The sequence below is a fragment of the Rhyacophila brunnea genome, unplaced genomic scaffold, assembly GCF_057557595.1.
Source record: "Rhyacophila brunnea isolate RB1 unplaced genomic scaffold, BYU_Rbru_1.0 scaffold_9, whole genome shotgun sequence".
NCBI classification, from domain to species: domain Eukaryota; kingdom Metazoa; phylum Arthropoda; class Insecta; order Trichoptera; family Rhyacophilidae; genus Rhyacophila; species Rhyacophila brunnea.
In genome coordinates, this window is record NW_028233361.1 from 22,950,627 (window position 1) to 22,975,080 (window position 24,454).

A 24,454-nucleotide genomic window follows, 5' to 3' on the forward strand; every position below is an offset into this window, starting at 1 on the left:
CCTGTAAGTATTAATGATGAAAAGACAAGGGCAGTTTTTACATGACTGAGGAAAATAATATAGCCACGACCTAAATTTAGGAGCTTTAAAAGAGATATCAACGTCTGCATCTTAATTCTTAGATTTCGATTAAAAATTTCCGATAAACGAAGCCATAACAAGAAAAGAACGTCTTAAGGGGGGACATGCTCGTCGAAGGTCAAAATTGAGTTTTTATTGTATTTTCAAACCATGATCCTGGACACTCCTTAAACGTTGTAGATAATATATGTATATAATTTTGAAGCCTTATTATCTTTTATAGTTATTTTAAACATTTTATGACTGCATAAAGTATTTTTGTTACATAAAATAGTATTCTTTTAAACCTCTCGCTCTAATGTTTTAGAATATGGTCATATTTCGGTACATAACTGTGCAGTGGTGTTAAGATTTTTTACATTTATTAATTTTTAAACGCATTTATAAAACCATTAGTATAATTTATTATGAGATAATTATTGTAAAATATTCACGATAAAAAATTATATTGATAATCTCTGTGATCCCAAATTTGACAAGAATTAGGCATTTTATTATTCAAAAAATCGGCAAGATTAACACATTTGAAGATGATTCTAAAGATATTTATTATATGCTATGTCTTTGACCATTCAAGTGTGATAAACATCTTATGAATAATGATTGCTTTATAATAATTATTGACCTAAGAATAAGGTAGTGTTTTTTTGAAATACGCCATTTCTTTTGTCATTCCCCAGTGGTTAAGCTACAACATACGGCCATAGCCATAAATTGACAAACTATAATTAAAGTAGGGAGTAAAATGATGTTAACGCGCGTGTTTGAACATGTACCTAACCGAATTTATTTTTTATTTTTTTTAAAACGGTACATGTTCAAACAGTTTAAGTTATAATATATTTAAGTATAATATAATATAATATATGTTTAAGTTCTATATCTATATCTCTAGAGTCTAGTTTTCATTGTCATCAAATGTTGGTGAATCCTCAAAAATGTCGTAAGTATATCTTTCTTATATGTGTAATTTCTGAAAAAGGGTAATTTTAAATGTTGTTTGTATACTTACAGTAATATTCCATAATATATTTTTTTATAAATTATACATATAAAAGAGAATGTTCAAAAATGGAAACTGCCGTTTTCTTTATGAACCTTCAATTGTGTTTTTACTTAGAAATATTAATACACTTATTTTTTTATTAAAATTGTGAGGTTGTTTTGCTTAATTTAAGGTACAGGCGTTTGGACCATTGTTATTCTTCACATGGTGCATACACTAATAAAGTCAGGTCTTTATAATATAAAATAATAAAATGAATAATGGTTTCTGAGGTAAGTAGTGTTTCCATACACTACTCGCGTTGAGGAATTGTTTTTTTTACTGTACCGTAAAAACAAGTTGATTTTTCTTCGTGAATTCATCTGTGTTTATGAATTGCAGCACTTAAATGTAAGTTATTATTTAAATGACTCCGGGATTACCCGAAAATAATTATACAGGTAACGTTAGTAACTTTTTTCGCTTGATATTTTCACTTGCATTAAGCACACGCAAATGTGTTTACTGGAATAAAATTGCATCTACAATTATTTTTGAGCAGTGCCTGAAATATAACTTACGTTAAAATGTTATATATTTTTTTATCAGTTCACACTGAAAATGAATTCTGATGAAGTAGGTATGCTAGTTATATGATAACGACTCGGTGTCTTGTTCTTCGTCTTTCTTCTTCTTTAAAGGTTTAACTTCTGATATCAATAGAGTTTGAATATTTATTAATTGTGTTGAAAATGACTTACAATTTTACTAATGTATCGATCAACCACTTTATTGGTACCTAGTGAAATATTATATACTTAAATGATTTCGGATTATAATTTTGTTACTGACAATCAAATTCATAAATTTATCATTCGATGATATTATTTTATATTACATTGAATGGCAAAACAAGATAATTATTGAAACTTATGTTCATTGTATTATATTATATTACAACAATTATTAACAATATCAATTGACAGATTATTCCATACAAAAGCTCAGATTCCTCCTTCCTGCTTCAGTATGCTATTATATACTGTATTACATTATTGTTATGTAGGATATTCAATTAATTAGTCGTTAATATAATAAAACATTTTCAGGTATATGTTTACATACCATATTAGTTACATACCTACATACGTAGAGTCTGAATATGGCGAAAGTCAAAACCCGAGTCACTAAAACCTAACATAATGAAAGAACACAACTTATAAAAATTAGAAGTATACTTACTACTAATTCAATACACGACACATTTATGTGAAAGTGGTGATTATAATTCTTTTTTGCAAAAACTGATAACTTTATTTTAAATAATCAAAAGGTAGGTACGCATCTAAAAACGTGTATATAAAAAATATTTCTTTTAGTTGAAAAATACTATAGGTAATATAAAATGCGCATTTTTGGAAGTCAGGTTTTTATTATTCCACTAAATTTAATGAATATTTTTATTATTAAAATGTAGTGTTAAAAGTTATTTTTAGAAAATATTGAAATCAATTCGAGCTTTGGTACTGTGATAACACAAACGTTTAATTTGATTTCAAATTATTCATATACATTTTCTAATATATTTTAATTAAAAAAGAATTCATAAAACTACTTTTAAATAATTAAAATATTATATAGGTACTAACAAAAATCTGACTTCCAAAAAACGCTTATTTCATATGTCATAAATATATATTTTTCTTCATAAATTTAAATCTAAATTTGTTAAGTCATTTTTTAGAATTAAAAACATAATTATCTCTTCAAAATTTTTAAACAGGTTCATGTAGATTATATTTTAAGATAAAGTTTATCAATAAAAGGTATTAAATTGCAGAGGCATAACAGTCTTTCTTAACATGTTCTTTTCTGGCTATCTTCAAATTACTTTTATTCTATTTCTAATAAAATAACATTGAAATCGTAGAAAGGAAGGCCGAAATACACCGGTAAGTATTCACAGTAACCAAATTGAACTCTGACCCGATAAAACGTGTATGTGTTGAATATTTAAAAATATTCTCTCGGTAAGTAAGCAAGTACTGTGAATCGGTCATCATAACGGTAGTAAAGTTTTTCTCAGCCGCTTTTTTTAATGTTACTAACGATATGCAGGTATTTATTTTATTTTTATTATTGTTGAAATCATATTTAGCTTCGTTCGAATGATTCGTTTCATATTTGAATCTTGAGTTTTTATTGTATTTCTTTTAAAGATATATTGTTACGTTATGATGGCCCTTAGACATAACGTTAAATATGTGTCTGGCTCAGTGTACTTTATCAACCATGAGTACCAATATTCCAAGTTATAGTTTATATAATCTTATAATTATTATTGTCAATACTGTGAGAAAGGGAATAAAAATTCTATCTAAGATGAGAAAGAGACAACTGATTGTTTGTTATAAAAATTATCGTCGACGTACAGGGGTAGAAAATTGTGAGGCTGTGACGAAATTAAGATTTTTACATTTTTTTAATTTATTAATGGCTATAAATTAAACTCTTTCTGTATATCTTTTTTTATTTGTTTGGAAAAAATATGTAGTTAAAGATATCGCCTGCATATTTTAAATTGCTAACATATTTGAGTCACTTAAAACCTCTTCCAGATGAAATTTATATTGACCCCAAATAATGAACATCTAATGGACCGTGGGTATTTATTTTCTAACGAGACTTTCAATAAGATATAGTAATAATTTAATAAAGTCATGGTCCTGTCTCTCTCAAAATAGAGTGAAAACTGATTCAGTCAACTTCTTCACTTATCTATGTCTGCAATATTCTCATTTGTTTTGAATTTTCTGAAGATAATGTAGACCCATAGCTCATCTAGTATATCTCGTCCATGTCAAGCGATTATCAGGAATGTTACAAAATGCGTTTCACGTACATTATTGACAGCTATGCTTGTTTTCACGCTCTGGATTAAAATCGTTTACGAAAAACCATCTAAATTATCCATATAGTGAAACTTTCCTTTGTAATGTCTATGTAATTTATCCAAGCGCAGTAAAATTGAAAGATTAGTGCGGGTCATTTCCTCAAATAATAATATCTTTACGAGTCTTGTCGGTATGTAACATAATACCACATTTTGATATCAGGGACGCATAGCAATTAGTAATGACTTTGACAATTTATCTCGCGTGGTTGTCCAGAGGTAGAAGCTCTCATACTTCGTGAGAACCTGCCTTTTAATAATGTGTACACATTATAATAGCATGAAATATAAATGAGGATTTCTTTGTTTCTTAAATATATTTTTATATTTATGTTTTTTGGGCCATTTTCTAATCGGTGTTTTCATTTCTTGATGTAGTTTAACTTTTATTATTCATACTTACATTTAGTCAGTGTTTTATGATAAAACGAATTCATTTAAATTTAATGAATTAATTTACAAACGTATTAATAAATTTCATAAATCACATATTAGAAACAAAATATTTGCACCGTATCTGACAACAACCAACAACTATCGTAATCAAACCACTTTACTTTATTAATTTAGCTATTGAAACAATCATTTCCTAACAATATTAAGCTTTGCATTTTAGAATAATCTTTCCAATGCTCAATGTCTTTTTATTTGATTGTACAGATTGAAACAGTATTAATTTATTTCGTGTTCATCGCAATCGGTCTTGTTTATAGTTGTTGATTTTGGTTGCTATGGTTTTTTACTCTTATATTTTTCCGCCTGTAGCCGGTGTTGTCATATTATCTGCTGCCACTGTATGTTTAATTGCTATTATCATGATTAACGTTTCGTTCTTCAAGTCTTTTTAATATCTTTCTCAAATCAAACATTATTTGACGTATTTCTCTGATAAAATAATGTTACTACTAAAATAAAATTATATAATATTATGTAGATTGTGTTGAATTTGGGGATACTTCGTATAATAGTATTATAAAGCTGTCTTTTGTGCAAGCTTGAAGAGGGTAATAATTAAATAATCAGTCACAAGAAAGAAGCCCCCCGGTTATGAACTAAAGACACAATAATAATAACTTGCTTCCTGAAGTCATCAAGAATGCATACAATATACTGTCTTATTACTATCTCATGTTTGCTTGCCATTTTAGAATTAATTAAATTGTTTTGCACAAGTTAAAAAATTATTAAACTTCAATATTTAAGTAACATGTGTTAAAATTTGCATTATTTTTTGTCGTCTAATATACTACGAATATCAAAATAAGCCCACGATTTTTGTAATCAATAAAATATTGAATTTATTACAGCAAGTTTATATGAATTTTGTTCATTAGGCATTGGTCAAATACGTAAAATTGTTTTTTTATTACCCGGTTAAAAATGTTTATCTAATCTAGTTGAAATTTTGACGTTGGAAACAGTTTATTTTGATTAAAGTTAACGAGATTTATAAAGTGGTTTGTTTGTAATTATCTACATCATTATAGATTTTAAGTTTTCGCGATAAACACTTTCACTTAAGTAACATAATGTTACGTTACCGACTGCTAATTCTAAATACTAAATAGTATACATTATAATATAATTACGTCGATACGATTACTGATTTTTTTAAATGTAATTATTTATTACTAACCAAACCCTTGCTTTTCCGTACGAGGTGGTATTATAGAGATAATTGCATAAAGTTGATTACGTATTTGTGGAAGATTACAATATTGAAAGTTTTGCTAGGTTCGAGTTTCATATAAAGGCTGTAGTGAGTTATGTTCACCCATTTATTTCCTTAATTTTTGTAACCGCCAGAATTTGACATTATGTGTAGTATTCTTGTGTTGTTTTATTTTTTTTGGAAATCCAAGAGACCATCGCTCCTTAACTAATATTGGGCAGTCGTTAATGATATGCCATACTGTTTGGGACGTGTTGCCGTCACATGAACAACAGCCATCGTCCCTAAATTTTAATATGTTTAGATAGGCTTTCAGAGCTGATCTGCTATGATATAATTTCTCAGTAGATGACAAGATATTCCATACAAAAATATGAAACATTTACGTATGGATTATTACACTCTTTAATACAGCGCATCTGTAGGTGTCAAATTATATATTTTATTGAAGGCTGATTATGAAAAGCTTTCTAGCGCAATTTTCCGTCCGTTCCCAGTAGATGTTATGACATTTTATACAGAAACATGATACATTTACGTATGGATTATTACAAGCAATGAACGCACTGGTTAAGGCCGTCTAATAGCCCGACCGTGGTTAAATTACGAGTTACGATATATCTTAGAATGCAGTGCGGTAAGCCATGGCCACCAAAAGGGGGCTCAGGGTGACAGGACTGACAGGGTGACAGGCTGACAGGGCTCTAGCATGGGGGCCTGTGCTGAGAAGGGCTCGGCGTGGCGTGTCACAAATTTGCTCTAATAGTAAAAAGAAGTAGTAGTTTTACTTCAATGATATTAATATTTTCAAATATGGAGATGCAATTTTCAATTGTGTGATATTTGACAACTACATAATATAAGTGGATGAATTAAAAAATACAAAAAATCACTAGAAATATATCATAATTTTACCGCATACACCATTTGGAAAATATTATTGTAGAGTCACACTTTAGCGATAGGTAGGGGGGCGGCCAAAGATCGTAACCTGGAGGCCCAGGATGTGGGGACCATGCGGTACCTAAGTTGTTGGCAGTAAATGAAGATTTTCGAGCGCAGATTTCGTTCAAATTAATTAACAATCGTTACTTTCAATAAACAATTTAGCACTATGATTGAAATTCATGGTTTTGTGGCTCGGTATTACTGATATAATCTAATATAAAATTGATTTTTATTAAGGTCGGCTTTAAACAATCGCCTAGAAAGGAATCTTCGTGGTGGGAGTTAACAATCTAATGTGATGTAAGATTATTATCAGGTGTATTCTTTTATCAACACTAGACTTATAAAGCAGTACCTATATGTGGTAATGATGATAATATTGATAATAACAACATAAAACACCTGCCGCGTGTTGATTACAGTCGATCTGCGCTCAAATCATCTCGCCTAATGGTCCTTGCCTGAACCAGACCAATCATGAGCACGGTGGTCCGAGTCAATTCTCTCGTGCTTTGCTACAATGCAGGATATTTTTTCCATTTAAACTTTTTATTACTTCCGACACATTAATAACATCCATCGCTATTGTGATAGTCAACAATAATAATGGGTAACTTTTGACAATTTCATAAATTTTATCGACTTTCCAAAAATATTTATAATATGAACTATTTTTTTTAATATAGAATTTGACAATGTAACATTATTTATTAAGATATTATTATCCTTTCATAAAAAAATATTGAACCAGCTATATTTTTTCTAATAGTTATGTTTGTGAGGTTTTCCGAATAATTTAATAAACAATATTACGTTCATACATAATTGTGTTAATTATTCTTTGAAAAAACAAATTATTAACAAGCAGGTACTTACCTACGCTACAACAAATTTTTGGAAAAGTTTTGAAGTTTTATTAATTATTACTTATTAATTAACCATTTCTTTTATTCAACGAATAATTCACAAGATTTAAGAATGTACCATTCTAATTTTTAAATTTGGAAGGGCGCTGATGAGCAGTTATTAAAGGCCAATAGTTAAAATTTGTCGTAATTAGTATGTCACCTTGTAGCATAGTGTACAATGCGCACTGGGCGTAAACCCAAGAGATGCAGGTTCGATTCCTGCCGGGTGTCAGTTACTTTGTCAGTGTTACTTTTTTTCAAAAAGATTTTTTCTATTGGTTATAATATATTTTCTCAGAAGTGTTTTTCAAAATGATGTATATTAGTAGTTAGTTTTATTGATGGTTTTAGGTACTCGGAGGTCTACGGCTAACTGTTTTGAAGGCTTCTTACTAAAAGAAATTTATCGCAATAAACTGTCATAGAGTGCTACAAATACAGCGATAACTTTCAGTTAACTGTCAATTTTTTTTTTAAATTAATTCACTTTAATTGATTTTTACACTGATTATAGGGTATATTTTCATCTGCTTCATGAAAATCAGCCACCAAAAGCTCCATTTTTCATATTTAATATTTTAAATACATAATCCCTAATTCCAACATATGTGAATGTGTGTTTTGGAATTCGGAATTTTCTATTTTTTACAAAGACACGACATAACACCTTCCACGTGTGCAGATGATCTTCTCGTTTTGATTTTTTTTACTGCCCATCTTGACTAACAGAGAAAGGATGAGCCTTTGTGAGATACATACTTATTATTTATACTAAATTTATGTTATAACTAAGCACCTACAATATTATAAATAGTATAATAAAACGCAAAACCTGCTAACTAACAATTATATTTAAATTATTCAAAAAAAGTATCAAGCAGATTAACCCTTAACACGTTTGAACTATTTGATATAAATTATACGGCATTAAAGAGCATTTTAGTATTTGATGTTTTTTTTTAAACCAAATAATTTATTAATCCGGTTTTTTGAAAGATGTATTATGTTTTTATGTATCTATTTTTTTTAGTATAAGCATTTTTGTGAACACAGAAAAATAGTGTAAACACAAGAAAATCACAAATTCGACAGAATAAAACCAATTGTCACCCAGTAACTAATACTATAAGTTATCTAGTATTACAACATCCCAAATGAATAGTATTGTAAATAATATACACAAGTCTATCTTATTGGTGTATTTTCCACTTTTCTTTTCTGATGTAGATAACTTAGGTGATTAAGCTTATTTGTACTATAACATTTTACAAACACTGTACACAAATATACAGAATCTTATCGGCGTAAAATACAATTCAATTATGTAATTATGTGCTTTTACACCCCGATCACGGATATTGTATCAAAAGGTTTGATACAATATGCAAACAATTATCTGTCACACCAAGATCTTCTCCGATTATACGTATTATAATACTACTAAATATTAAGTTGTTGAATTGTGTATTCATATTTGATTTCAAAATGTATTTATAATATGCGTTTCCATAATATAATTAACTCTTATCAATTAGGTTTGTTTAAAAATATTTATTTTTAAATTTTATTCATTACTTGCTTATTATCATAAACATTACTTTTTTAATCAAAACAATGTTTTTGTGATAAAATATTTCTCATAGTTTTATGGCAAATCTTTTATTTAATACTGTAATAATTAACGATATTTTTGATTAGATTTTCCTTGTATGAGTAAAAAATATATTACTCGATGGTTTAATCATCTGTATGATTATCGTAATCGCTAAATTTATCCGTGTAATGTAATGAATCACCGCCTTCCGGACCACCGTGTTTTCGATAGCAGATAACTTTATTTTCTTTCAAACCCGTTTGATGTATCGAGGTGCATACGCTGGATTAACTATTATAGTTGAGTTTCTATAAACTGATCATTGTAATATTAAATACATATGTATTTTGTATCTAAAAAACGTATTATATTATAATGAGTAAATTCTACGTAATGAAAATACAAATGTATGCTAATTTTCTGTACTATCATTATCATTTGAAAAAAATATATACGAAAGAAGTAAAAACAAAATCATTTTTCAATAAACTAACCACATAATATTCTAAAATTTAGAGAAGCCTACATAATATTAGAGAAATTTTATTAGAGAGTATGTGAACTCGTCCTTGAATCAAACCCGGATTGGAATATGATGGCCGCAATATATGGTTGTAACATTTATATTTTATATATCTATTGAATTTATCAAAAATGTCATTACCTTATATTTTATATTTATTTAATATATTATACATTAAATGATCGAAGAAATTTAACTAATTTATAACAATGACGTATATTGGGATATATGTACATATATATAAATACAAATATATCAGTCAATGAAGTATATTACTTATAAAAAAATATTAATAACTAATACCCCTCCCCTACCCTTCTATAAATTACAAAGAGTACACAAAATAAAATATTCTTAGAACCAATAACTTTAAGGTTTGCCTGACCCTAAGTAATAAGTTCCCATTAATAACATCCCGAAAATTAACACGCATACATGCTGCGCTACGGCTGCCATCTTAGAAAATGATGGATGGTTTTTAGTTTTACAGTCATACCTTTTTCATTAACGGCTGAAAATATCTAAAAATGTTTTAAATTTTAAGAACATTAAAAAAATCACATAAATTTATCATTGGAATCTAGCACTGTGTATCTGTGTACATACAATATCTCCCCTTTATGGGAGTTTTATCTAGGTAAGGGGTTATTTTGACCTAATATGACTGAAGACGCCTACGATAGCCAAGCGACTTACGCATCGGCTTATAACGTTGTGGGTCCCAGGTTCCAATCCAGGATCTTTCAAATACATATTGTTTTTCTATTTGTGTTTGGAGTCAGAGTATGTACCTAATAGGTTGGGCAAGTGGCTAACATCCATTTCTCATAAAAACTAAAATAAAACTCCACTCAGTGCAGGCCCATATTATCATATTAGTATCGGACATGGTCAAAAAAATATATGACTAGACTAAAAATTTTACCAAAGCGTGTTTAAAGAACGCTATAATAGTATCGCAGTTGAAATTTTTTCATTTAAATAAAATTATGTTTAGCGTTGCATTGATTATGTGGCTGGTTATAATGTTACATATTATAAGAATATCCAACATTACAAACGATATTTCCGAGAGCAATAGACACATGATTTTGAATAAATATCTTTGGTACAGTTCGGTTATGAGGAATACAGCGGAAAACACATTTTGAAAATACCCGATATACTGGATTATTTGTTAGTTTGGGTTAGTTTAGGTTGGGTTAGGTTAGGTTATGTTTGGTTAGGTTAACTTAACAAATAATCCAGTATATCGGCTATTTTCAAATTGTGTTTTCTATCCATACCATATCTTTTTAATTATTTCTGTATTGAACTATGGATAAGAAGAGCTTTAAAGCTTTGTCGCTTTTGTATTTTAACTTTTTATACTCATCACACCAATTTATTGCAGGAAACCGCTCATCTTTTCACCATTATTAAATATGACATATAAGAGTATCTTGCACGTACTTGGCATCACAAAACGCGCGTATGTCTAAAAGTGTTTATTATTAAGTCTATAAACGCTATTCATCCGCGAAGTTCTATTATGTTAAGGTAGTGTCAGTGAACGAACTCATCGACGGGGCGGCCGATCTGTTACCTCATGTCATATTGCCTCGATGTATCTATAGTCTAAGATTGCCTCACAGTTCAATACGTGCAACGTTATATAATTTCTATGATAAACAATATTGCGCGAAAGTCAATTATTATTGCAACGTGCCCTGTTACTGACTTCATTCGGAGGTTAGCATTAATCATGGTGATTTCATACTTGGAGGTAAAAGCTCTAAACATATTTTCAGTTTTCTACATATTTGATAGGTACACGAATGATTACGATTTAATTCCACATTACGATGAAATTTCGTAGCCAATCATTTTTCGATAGACTGTCTTACATGTTATAATTATATACGACAACATAATATGCTTATCTGCATACGTATAGTCTAATGAATGAAAGATAATAATATATTTTTTTAAAAATGCCTCAGTCTAAGATAATAATGCAGTTAAGACATCTAACTACTATAGTCCGATATACCTAACCAGGAACATAAAAATATCACACGAACAGGCCACGGAGCAGTGCGAGCCTATCTAAAAAGATTTAATTTGAGGGACTATGACTGTTGTTCATGTGACGGTTATATATCTCAAACTGTGTGGTATGTCATCAACGACTGCCTTATAATAGAAAAGGAGCGATGGACTCTCAGGACTCTGTGTAGATACCATAACTATTAAATCGACTTCCAAATACTAAACAACACAAGAACACCACACAAAATATTTAATTATGGCCATAAAGAAAATTAAATATATAAATGGAGGAACATAATTAATTACACATCAATGCAACTGACTATCCCAACCGCCTTGTATGAAAAAGCAAGGGCATGGTTATTTATATACTTATATAAAAAAATATATTAAATATTAGTTCTAAACCATGTTTTATGCGTCAAGCTTAAGTGGTTCTCATGTTAGTTCTTTTACAATCGTATTTTATTTTCAAATTACAACAATCTACCCATTTTTATAACCTATAAATCCTTTTTTAGAATAAATATATGAAAAATGAAATTGAAGACATATCAATATGTATTTATGTCACTTTAAATAATCGACTTTTGTAATTAGTTGGGTGTATAAAAGAACTTATGATTTTGGTGCGTATTAGAAGTTAACTCTTACTTATTAGTCATTCCTTTGTGTATGAGGATCGTGACCACCCTGAAATGCAGTCTTCTGAGCGAATAAGACTCGACTCTCCACTGATCGCGGTTCCCTGCTTCTATTAGAACAAAGTGAAGACTGCCCCCAATAACCTCCTTTACTAATAATTAATTCATAATCACTATTGTGTGAAATTGCACATACAATATTATGTAGTTAGTTACTTATTTTCGTTGTGTGACAAATATCTTTGTTATTAGACGCCTCATTTTAAAGTTAAGATTTCGTATAAGCATTATAGTATGTGCCTCTAGGCAACACAAAAATAATTTTGGTTGCCTTCTGGATAAGTCTGTAACAAGATTTAATTTTTAAAAATATGGAATAAAATTGAACACGTGTTAAATAATATGCAGTTTTCAATAGTTACGTTTGTATGATTCGCATCTGTTTTTACCTTACCTTTATCATTTAAGATATCTATAAAATATCTACATAAAAATGGTAAAATGTTAAAATTATTTTGTTTTTGCAAATATTTAACGATCTAAAATTAATATTTTTATCTTTGAAAAACTAAAAAAAGTAACAAGAAAAAATCTTATAAGATTATTATTAAAAGTCTGTTGCCATGAAAATTAAGATAAAAGTAGGTCCCAACCTCAAAAAAGTTGGGTACCCTTACCCTTGATCTAAGCCTAAAACAAATATTTATGTAAATCGGTGTATAATATAAAACGAACGATGTTTCTAGATGCATTTTAGTCGTTTTGGTAATGTTCTTTCTCTTACAAATTGGTTGCTGTTATGACATAGCAGTTTTTGCCATTGCGATTCTTCTTTTAATATCTCGCATGCAACTTTTTCATACATTCATATAAGTACATTGCAAGATAAATATAATAGGTATATCTTTCAGCAGCAGACTAGGTTGCAGTATTAGATATTACCCATATACATACCCATATATTACCCATATATTACCCATATACATATATATACATTAACGTGCGGACATGTCTTTCAATAGTGTAAATAAAGCTGATTTAATTAACATTTCTTACAATTCATATTACATTTTAATCATTCATTATACTTTATCTAACACAATACCTAATATATTCAACTGAATGAATGGAGGCGAAATGCGTCAAATTCTTGCATAGTTTGATTTAGCACAGCGGTAAATTCAAATGCTGATAATTAAGTTTTTTTGTCTAGAAGTTTTCTCACAAAACTTAATATAAATTTATTTAAAACGAAGAGCAATTGTATGTATGTCGTGAGAAAGGTTTTCTTATCAAAGCTAAGAACATAATTACTAATTTGAATGTTTTTATAATATTATATCAAATACACAATATGACGGTTTGTTTGAGAAATTAACACGGAATCTTTTTTTTATTCGCATCACCGCGCAGACATTGATACAATTTGAAACTCGTACGTTGATTGCAATTTTAAGTAAAGAGAGTGGACTGTATAATAATATTATATTATATGAAATAGTTAGGTACAATTATTTTATTAAATAAGATAAATGTACCTACGTCGATCAACAAAACGATCTTGTGCGTGGCCGGTCCTTCGGCTAGTATTTTATAATGTTGAATAATTTATTTAAGTGAATACCCAATAAATAAATAAGATACACTAGTATAATTTTCTTTATTATCTATTTCTGAATACTGAAACAATATATAAATCTGGCACTTACAATTCAACGACGTTGTTTGTCGTCAGCGATCAACATTTCATGAATACCATATCAATTTCATTTATTTGACTTATCTAATTATTCCTTGAGATCACAGAATTTGAAATAGTATGGAAAATTCAGTTCAATTCACACTAAACATATCGTTACTTGAAAGCAACGGTGGGATAACTAAAAAAATACTACTTTAGAGATACTTGATTAATATTTGTGTCAGACAAATGAATGTGTTTATGTTGTTTTTATGCTGTTTATAATAGATGACAAAGGTATTTTTTTTGTAAACTATTATTAACAGTATATTCTCTTAATTATCCCACTGTTTAATACATTCCACAGTGACATTTTTTTCTTTTAAATTGGGATATTACATTTAAAAAAAACACAGTGATTCATTGTGTAGGTACATATAGAGTTGTGTTTCGGGAATTTCCCGATGGGATTTCTCGAGAAATTTTCGAGATTTTCCATCCCGAATCTCGAGAATTTAAATTTTTAACATTTCAGGATATCCCGGATCTCGAGAATCTTTTCTCGGGATTCAGGATTTCTTTATTATCAAATATCAATTTGAAAAAACGATTTTATATATGAAAAAAGTGGACAGAAAACACAAAACGTTCAAAGACTGATTGACGTTCAAGGATTGACTTGGCATTTAACATTATCAAGCCAACGTCGACTCAAAATGAGTGCAATGTTTGCAACATCAGGGAATTTTGTGTCTCAAAAGCGTACGCGATTGACAGTCGTGTGTTTTTTGAAATTCAATTTTAATAAGTAATGTTTTGAATTATTTTTGTTTTCCTACTTTTATTTTGTTTGTCTTCTTACATAAATAAAAAAAATCAATTTTTTTTGGAATTTGTCTGTTTTACACTGATTTTAGGATTTTTACAGGTTTTTTTAAATATCCCGATATCTCGAGAATTCAAAATTTCATCATTTCGGGAAATCCCGAATGTCAAGATTGAGATTTGCTCAGGAAATACCCAACTCTAGGTACATATAGCTTTCAGCAATCGATTGGCATACTTATCTCAGAATTGACGTTTTTTCACTTTGTCTCACTGTTGCTTTCATGTAGCGATATATGTATCAGAACTATTGTATTGAATGCTTTATATTTGAATTAACCACGTTAAAGTATAGTCTTATATCAAAATTGCCATTTATTACGGTTGCAATCCCAAGTAAAAACTTCTTAAAGTGTTGGTACCTATTATGTGGTTATATATCCCAATACTTTGGTTAAAGTTAAAATGAAATGAGACGTAGATAAACGAGAGACCACAACAGGACAGAGTACTGGTGGTCATCGAACTCCCGCCAAACAAGGTGTTCAGAGGTGCACGCTTAATCTTTCAACACATCAAACTCTTAAATTCCACGTGATATTGTCGGCTCAATGTATATTTAATTTGTAGGGCCAATAGCATAATATGCAAAGCAATCAAAAAGCACTTTAGATGAAATTAATATTAAACCTGTTGCTAGATGTCTGCTTTTAATTTTTTTCGAATTCATAGACTTTATAATATCAATAATTATTCCAGTATCAAAACAATAATAATGCAATGAAGATTAGGGAACAACAAGTAACAAAATAAAACAGTTTTCATATCACAGTAATTATAAGTGTAAAAGAATTGAAACTCGTTACTGCTTCAAAATTAAAACTCACAAGCATGTTATTATTTAAATTCCATTACACTCGATGAACTCATGTGTTAAAAATATTAATTATTGTATAGAAATGTAATTTGATAGTCAAATTTTAAAAAAAACCTAAATTAAAATGTAGAAATCCCAATATTTTTTTTAAAATGGTAAAAATTAGTTATTTGAAAATAAAAACTTATTTACTTATAGAATGTTGAAAACCGTTATATAACATTTACAATAGCATAATATAACTTTGAATTCGATTTACTCAACTTGGATACTTGATTCTCAGCATAAAATACGATGAAATATACTTGTATGAATTTATATGAATTTTATTACAAATGAATAATAAATTTAAGTATTTTTGGCGTTCAAATCATAAATGTTGTCAATCTCAAACTAAAATAAAATTATGTATCTACCATTTTTTTATATTCTACGAATAATTCACAAAAAAGCATCGAGCAATATTTTTGCTTTAAAAATTATTTTATTTGACATATATAATTTAAAAACACCTCAGTACATTCTATACGCAAAGCAGCCATAGGCGGCTATCGATGGAAGTATATCATATTTATGTATTGAGGTATTATAATTGTTACAATAAGTTAGTCGTCTTAGCTGTCAAAACTGTCTATCTCACTCTAAAAATTAACACAGCCACGAGAAGGGTTGTTAACACACGTTGGGCATCTTTTGACAGTTTAGACGGATAACTTATTGTAACAATTAACCACCTCAATACATAAATATGATAAACTACCGTGCATAGCCGTCTTGTGTATAGAAAGCTTCGCAGATATATATAACTACTAGAAAAAAAATCCAGCTCCACATGGCTCAATTGTTAAATCGAATAGTTTCTAGTAGGTTTTCTAGGATGTTTTCAAATTATATAATGTACAATAAAATATTTTTTAAACCAATAACATATTGCTCGACGTGTTTTTTTAAATATTTCATTATAAACGCTAACGTTTGATACATATTTAAGAAAAGACTAAACGGTAAAGCTAATGGTAAAATTGGTGGATGATTTATATAATATGACGTGTAATGATTTGAATTGTATACGTTGAAATCCATGTAATTAGATTTAGTTTAATGTCATATCAACACACCAGTGTATTAATTAATCAGAAAACTATTCTGATATTAATATATTTATCTCTTAACCAATTGCATTATGTTTATTAACTGTTACAATATCTATATCATAAAAGAATAAACCTACTTATCTATTTACAATCATTTTAAATTATTAATAAAGAAAGGCATTTAACAACAATAAAAATAGAATACATACAATCAAATAGATTGTCACTCGGCTATTGGTAGTTTTAACAATAATATAATATTATATTATTACTCTTTATATTTCTGCTTCGTTGTGTTGGTATTTTTATTGAAACACGACTGTGACTTGCACTAGTTTAGTACAGTTAAATATCAGAGTAAAAAATGACATGCCTGTTATTTAAATGATAAGTTTCTTCCTACGAAAGAAGTTGCAATAATAATATTATATAGGTACTCATTAAGTAGAATTTTAAATCATCTACAATCTACATACGAGGCGCTGTACAAGTGTACAGGTTGGTGTACGTACATATATTATTACACACGTTTAAATTCTCATTATACTCACATGAATACGTTAATGAGTTTTTGCCGACGTTTTGACCCATTCTGTCCAAGCGTGCAAGTAAAAATCATTGTAGTATACCAAATATGTAAAAGAAATGCGTTATTCTATGAAGTTAATTAAAATAAACTCTTTAATATTTTGGTACTTATTGTCATCATCAGCCAGATGAATGCCTCCCCTAGCTCTTTCCACTCTCTTCGATCCCTAGTGCTTTGCTGCCGCGTACATCCACCGAACTTTATGAACTCGTCTATCCATCAGGTTTTAGGGCGTCCCTGTGGGCTTTTAATACCCCTTACCACAAATGTATGACGGCATTTGTCCACTCACTAAGCGACATGTCCAGCCCATTGCCATTTCATCTACTTAGTGACCTCTATCACATCACGTACTCTTGTCTGCTTTCTTATCCATTGGTTTATTTTGTGATCTTTGTGACATGCATCTTTTCTTGCCACTTGCCAATCGTAATTTTTGGATTTCTCTTACATTCATACGTGAGCGTTGGTAGCACATATTGGTTGAACACTTTACTCTTAAGCCACAATGAGAGGACACTTTTGAAGATACTATTCAGGCGCAAGAATGCACTCTATGCCAGTTTGGTACTGCTAGCAATCTCGTCATATATACCAGCGTCAATTGGCATTTGTTGTCCAAGATAGACGTAGTTATTGACTCGCTCGATTTGAGTGTCACTGATGAGGATTGCTTTTGGTTCAGTGGTAATTGTTAAAGTTCCTTATCGTTATCAATCAACATGGATTAAATAGTACATATTATTTTATTATCTATACTTACTTAAAAATGTGTACATAAAGTTGTTAATTTAAGCATGGCAATGTGAATATTACATTTTTACTATCCAGCTTTTATAATATTTGATAAAAGGTTCACAAAAATCGCCCCAGACGTTATGTTTCTCCTCTTTTAAAAGAAAATCTTATTGTTGAATAGTTTAAGAATGGATAGACATAGAAATCGATGTGTGGAATTCATTTAATTGACTACACACTCATACTATTAAAAATTATAAAAGATTCAATTTAATCTGCATCATTAAACGTTATTTCTGGTTTTAAAAAGTAGTCAATATACAATTTATAGCATCATGGTGGTAATTAATTTTCTTCAATATCACAGTGATGGGTAAATTTCTTATTAAAAATAATTATTTTCACGCGTGCAATTAGTCTACAGGGTCAAACGTCGTGATACACTGGTAATAATATACTAACCAACTAGATACTATTAGATTATAATCGTTATTTATTTTTATTTTTGACTTTTTAAAAAAATCTAGTCTTTAACTACCTAAATTATGGTCATCATAGTCGATGAGTCAACAATCCGCTGTGGATCTTGACCACCTCACGATGAGGTTTCTTTAACAGTTTTTTTGCTATTAGGCAAAATTTATGTTACCTACATACTCAACTTATTATGTTCGTGTATTAGATTCAAACTCATATTAAAAAATAACAGGGGGAATTTCCAGACTTGAACACCCAAGACCCACGACTTCATAACCGGACACACGTCCATCTCAGATGTACCTATACTAAATACAATTACCTATACTGAAATGAGACATATTTACTTATTTACAAATTAGTCACTGAATATCTTCTTCTTAGTTGTTCCCTCGTAGCTGAGACCTTCCACCCCTCTTAACCCCAACTTCTCTCAAGGCAGAGTGAAGGCTCCCCCAGTAATCTCAGTCACTTGGGTCGTGTCAGCTCTTCTTCTACTTATCCTTGCTTGTGACAGTCCGCACCAAACAATAATATGTCAAAAAGTGTAGAATGCGTTTCAGACATATTATTGTCCAAAGCCGTTTCTTTATCTGTAGTCTCTGGATGATTGACTGGTGATACATTTACATAATATTTTAATATAGTACAAATTTTACTCTGAATATATTATGATATAAGTTTTTTTTATTAATTAGGGTCTAACGGGTTAAAAGTGTTCTTTTGATATACCTACTAGCGAGTTGAATTTTTAATTTAAAAATACTAACGCAGCGTTTATTATTATCCCGCACAACGATGCAATTGAAATGAGCTTTTCTCGTATTCAAACGTGAGCCGCAGAGCTTTTTAGCACTTAGCTTGGTAACAATTTGAATAAGTAGCAGATCGTAAACAAATTATTGACGTATTACATAAGAGATCAATTTCAAAGTTGTGTTGTTTGTCTAACTGTTTTTCGAGCATCTATCGACAACTAATATTAGAGACTTTAGGCAATTGATTGCGATCCGTTATGCTTAAAGCTTCTATAATGTACATAGATGGTTGTATCTGTATCTAGAATCTACCGTTGTAGAAATAGAGCTCTCGTCTCTAAAGTTTTGTATTCGGGTCCGTTTTCGCGTTTGGTAAAAATCACATGTAACACATATTATTTTCAACATACCTACGTACCATAATATTATTATTACTAGTATATTATTATTTATGAAGATAGAACTGAGCTCGGCCTAATAAAGATGGAAACTATCAAACTGTTTGTAGGTACTCGTATATCAGGGCGTCATAGCGATTCCAGTATATTTTGCGCATGATTGGATTTATAGTAACAGAAACTCGTAACACTGAATTGATAATTTGAGAATAAAATTCATAAGATAATTACTATTGTTTTGGAAACGTATTTATAAAAAATTTTCTCTATCTTTAACCAAAGAACACATAGCCATCAAAACTTTAAAAAATGGAAAGTTACCATCATGTAGCTTTTGGTGTTGATGTAATCACTAACTGTCAATTCTTGATGAAAATACAATATTTTATTAAAAAATAAAATAAAATTTCGTTTTTTACATTAGCTTTACAATCTGATGTAGATTTTGGCCGGATTTTGAATGGTCTCAGAAATGGACATAAATCGTAAATTCATAAATCGGAGAATATCAACTATTATATAAGTAAACAATGTTTCTCCAAGCAATACCTCAAAAGCAGACGATCCCGGTCCTGATCTTCATTAAATTAAATCTTATTCTTATCATGCCTATAGAGGGTCGGCCATCATCAGAGAAATTATTGCTATATCATCTGCGAACAGTAACATTTCGATGGAGCTGCACTCGTACCAATTACAGTGGTTCTTATGTCTTGAAATACGGCGCCATCCTCTGCTACGTTTTCCTTGGAGGGAATGCCATACTTTTTTCCTCTCATAATGTGGCCGAAGTAGTATAAATTTCTAGTTTTAATACTACTTATTCTTTTTCCCATTTTTCACCCTGTCAGTCTGATGAGTTTTCGTTTAGACATCTAAATTAAGGAAATAAAGTACTAAAAACATATTTTGGTTTTTTTTTAATTAAGATATTAATCTACTTACCTATTTGCATAATCAAATTGTGGACTAAGTGTGTGTGGCCATACTATGGATTTTTTGTAGCAGAATTATTTATTTACCCATAAAGTTGTTTACCTGCTTGATGCTGAACAGACGAAAAACCAATGCGAGTAGAATTTTGCGTTTCAGACGCGTCGTCGTCGAACGAGGCAGTCCACCTGCAGCAGCGTCTTCGCAGCCTCAGCACCGAGCTGGTCACCCTGAGGAACCGTCTGCACGTCGGACAGCCTCCTCCCGCCCCCACAGCGCCCAACAACGCCGCGCAGCCAACCTCCGCCCACAACACGCTCGGGAAGCAAACCATCTTGCATCCCCAGGTAATATAACACACTTACTGTAATACAATTTTATACTGGTATTTCCTTCTAGAAAGATATGATTATGAATGATATTCATTTACTGTTTTATAATTGTATTTATAATTAGGTTAGGCTTTTTTAAAACCAGCATTTCGGCACTAGTTTATGTTGCACTACATACATCATTGGATAGTATACCTTTAAATAATATTTATATAATTAACTATTTTTTTATTCAACGAATAATTCACAAGATTTAAGAATGTAACATTCTTTTTATTGAACATACATAACTTTAAAAACACTTCCGAGAAAATATATAACCAATAGAAAATATCTTTTTTCAAAAAAAAGAAAAAACAATAAAATTGGAGTGATCCGTGACGTCGGTTAGTAATTGAAGTAATAAATTAATAAGTAATGATTTAAAATACAATCGCCGATCGCCAATAGTAACTCAATTTGGAAAGCGCTTTAGAGAGTATTATAAGAGCCATTACTTAAAATTTGTCGCAATTAGATAAGATACCTATAGCATTGTGGTCAATGTGCATGAGCGTGAAACCCGAGATACGCAGATTCAAATCCTGCTTGGTTTCGTATTTTTTTCAAAAAAAAAAAATATTGGTTATTATACAGTTTCACAGAAGTGTTTTCAAAATTATGTAAGTATATTCAATATCATTTATATAATTCAATTCCAACATCGCTATCAATCGTGGTCGTCCCACTACCTCATCCATGTCTCCCACTTCATACTTTTTTTCTACCATGCATTTCCGTCAAACACATCGTTGTGTCGATCCAACAGGTTTATAATCCTGCAACCGTTAAGCCTTCCCTGTATGACTGTGTTATACCTACATAATATCTAACGGTGATTCATTTTCTGAGTCCTCTGTTTAACACGCTGTTTATCAATTTTGTTACATTTAGAAAATCTAGTATTTTTGTGTGCTTCTCCACCTATCTGTGTATTTTGTAACTATTCCGAACATGCTTAATTCAATATCGCATTGTGATACTTTTAAGTTTTTTATTTTTCTTATATTACATATCTTTTATTGATACATGATGACTGATAGCACACATTGGCTTTCGGCACAATGGGAGGTTATTTTTTTAAATACTTTTCATACACTAGAATTGGCTCCATGCGAATTTTGTTTTGCGTGTAATTTCATCATCCATTAATTTATATACACTAATTGTTATCCGAGATGAATGTATTGAATATTAGTATAGGTAAATACTTTAAATCCTGGGTTTTGTTACTTGTTACCAAGTAAATCTTAAATATTACACCTTTGTGTGTAGATATTATCAACATTTTACTTAAGGTTTGCATGTTAATTAAAATGTCAACGAATTCATTAAAAATTATGTTTAATAAAATAAATAACCTATAAATTATATTTTTTTAAATAATACTATCGGCAAATAGTCAATAGAAATAACAACAGAGTAATTAATATTATATTTGTTTATATATATATTTATAATATTAAGACTAGCTTTATTTTACGATATTGACATTAACTTTTAATGTGAAATGTTAATACATTAAAAATTTTATTAACAGTTGAAAATGGATTTAACTAAAATTAGAAGAAACTGAGAAAATGAATTAAACGAAAACCAAATATATTATTATTGTTTCACATATGTAACACATTTCTTTCAATAAAACGTTTACAATTTAAGAAAATTTATAGAGTTATCGGTTAGTTTTTGGGGTTTGTCATAATTTAATTTATACGTTTTATATTATACCCACTGTTTTTTTAAGTGTTCTCACTCTAGAAATACAATTAAAAATAATTGTGATGACTACATATAATAATATGATATAATATATTTCGTATCCGGAAATTTGTACGTAAACAATTCACCGCATGACACTTATTCGTGCGCCGCAGTAGGTACGTGAAACATGAGTTCATGTAACATTTTAATCAAATGATGGGTTCTTCGTTGAACATTTCACCGTGGAGTATATTTGTACGTATGCTACAACATATGGCGAATTTAATGAGATATATTTACTAGGTTAGGTTAGGTTAGGGTTAATCTAATTGGAACAGTACTATTTGCAAACTATCGGCGCACTTTGTAAGATAAGTACAAATATATTCCACGGTGAAATGTTCAACGAAGAACTCGTCATTTGATAAAATGTTATACGAACTCATGTTTCACGTACTGCGGCGCACAAATAAGTGTCCCACGATGAACTGCATACGTACAACTTACATGTAACCAATATATTTATAGTAATAATACAGTGAAAAAATGCCTTTTATTTAATATCTAATTATTAATTTCATTCAGTCAAGGATTAGTTGCAGTAAATAAAATCAAGATTTTTTTATTCATTAACTGCTTTTTACTACATAAATTTAAATTATGAACATCTTTTTTCGGCATATTCGCAGTGTAAGAACTCTGCAGGTTTTGGTAGTATTGGCATGTGTGTTTCCGGCAGAAAAGCGGGAGCATCAATTTATTATTACATAGAGAAAAAATAACCTGCTAATTTGGAGAGAAATGTTTACTGTTGAACCAAATCGTTTCAAATGTTGTTATATTGAGCTTGCGCTAAAGTGAGTTTATGTGGATATTGTTCTATCACTTGTCTTCATTTTATTATTTCACTTAATGAAAATAAATAATTGTTCATTTGAATAGATCCCACTCGGAGGATTTGGGTTGGGGTCCCAAGTTCAGGGTGGACCGGCAGTCCCTCCTCGACACACCGCAGCCCCGCTTCCGCCACCGCACCACCTACCCACCCAGCCGCAAGGTAATACTGAAATCTTTTTTTATTATCCTCACATAGCCAGTACCCAAACGTATATAATATAATTAATTATACTCAGCACAATCACTAACTATGCTCCACTTAGAAACAAGACCAAATGATTCGAAAGGGATGATGGGTAGAGTAAATAATCTTAGAAGCGTTTCGCTGAAAGTAAACGCCGTTGTTTACAGAAACATTCAATGCGGCTCCCGGTGGAATGCTGAAGGCAGGTCGACTGAGTGGCGGAGGGGAGGGGGGCGTCCCGGCGTCGGGCACGGCGTCGCGAGTGCCCCACCTGAACGACCTCACCCACCTCGCAGGACCTCTCACCGAAGATGCCGTCATCAAGTGCCTGCAGACCAAGTTCTATGCTAATAAATTCTATGTGAGTAATGTATATTTTTTTCTGTAGTGTGTGCGCATATCGAGTTATATGGACTGAGGTTCTCCATTACACAGCACTTTTCAACTCATAGCACTATCAATGATGCTTGATAAAGCTCACCATGCAAGCGAAACGCGTATCTTAGTGTAATTATTTCTATATGATGAACACTAGAAAACATTTTCAAGAGTTATGTACTACCAAATAAACGCTGTTTTTTTTTAATTT

General features: G+C 30.3%; 1 protein-coding gene across 1 annotated transcript in view; it reads left to right on the forward strand.

The window, feature by feature from the left end:
* The window catches only part of dachs (unconventional myosin-IXb-like dachs), a 103,732-nt gene that overhangs the window by 56,200 nt on the left and 23,078 nt on the right, over positions 1 to 24,454 (forward strand). The window contains exons 2-4 of the mRNA XM_085959949.1: positions 20,869 to 21,056; positions 23,727 to 23,841; positions 24,033 to 24,226. Of these exons, the coding sequence (XP_085816075.1) occupies positions 20,869 to 21,056; positions 23,727 to 23,841; positions 24,033 to 24,226 (497 nt within the window). The remainder of the gene's footprint in view (positions 1 to 20,868; positions 21,057 to 23,726; positions 23,842 to 24,032; positions 24,227 to 24,454) is intronic.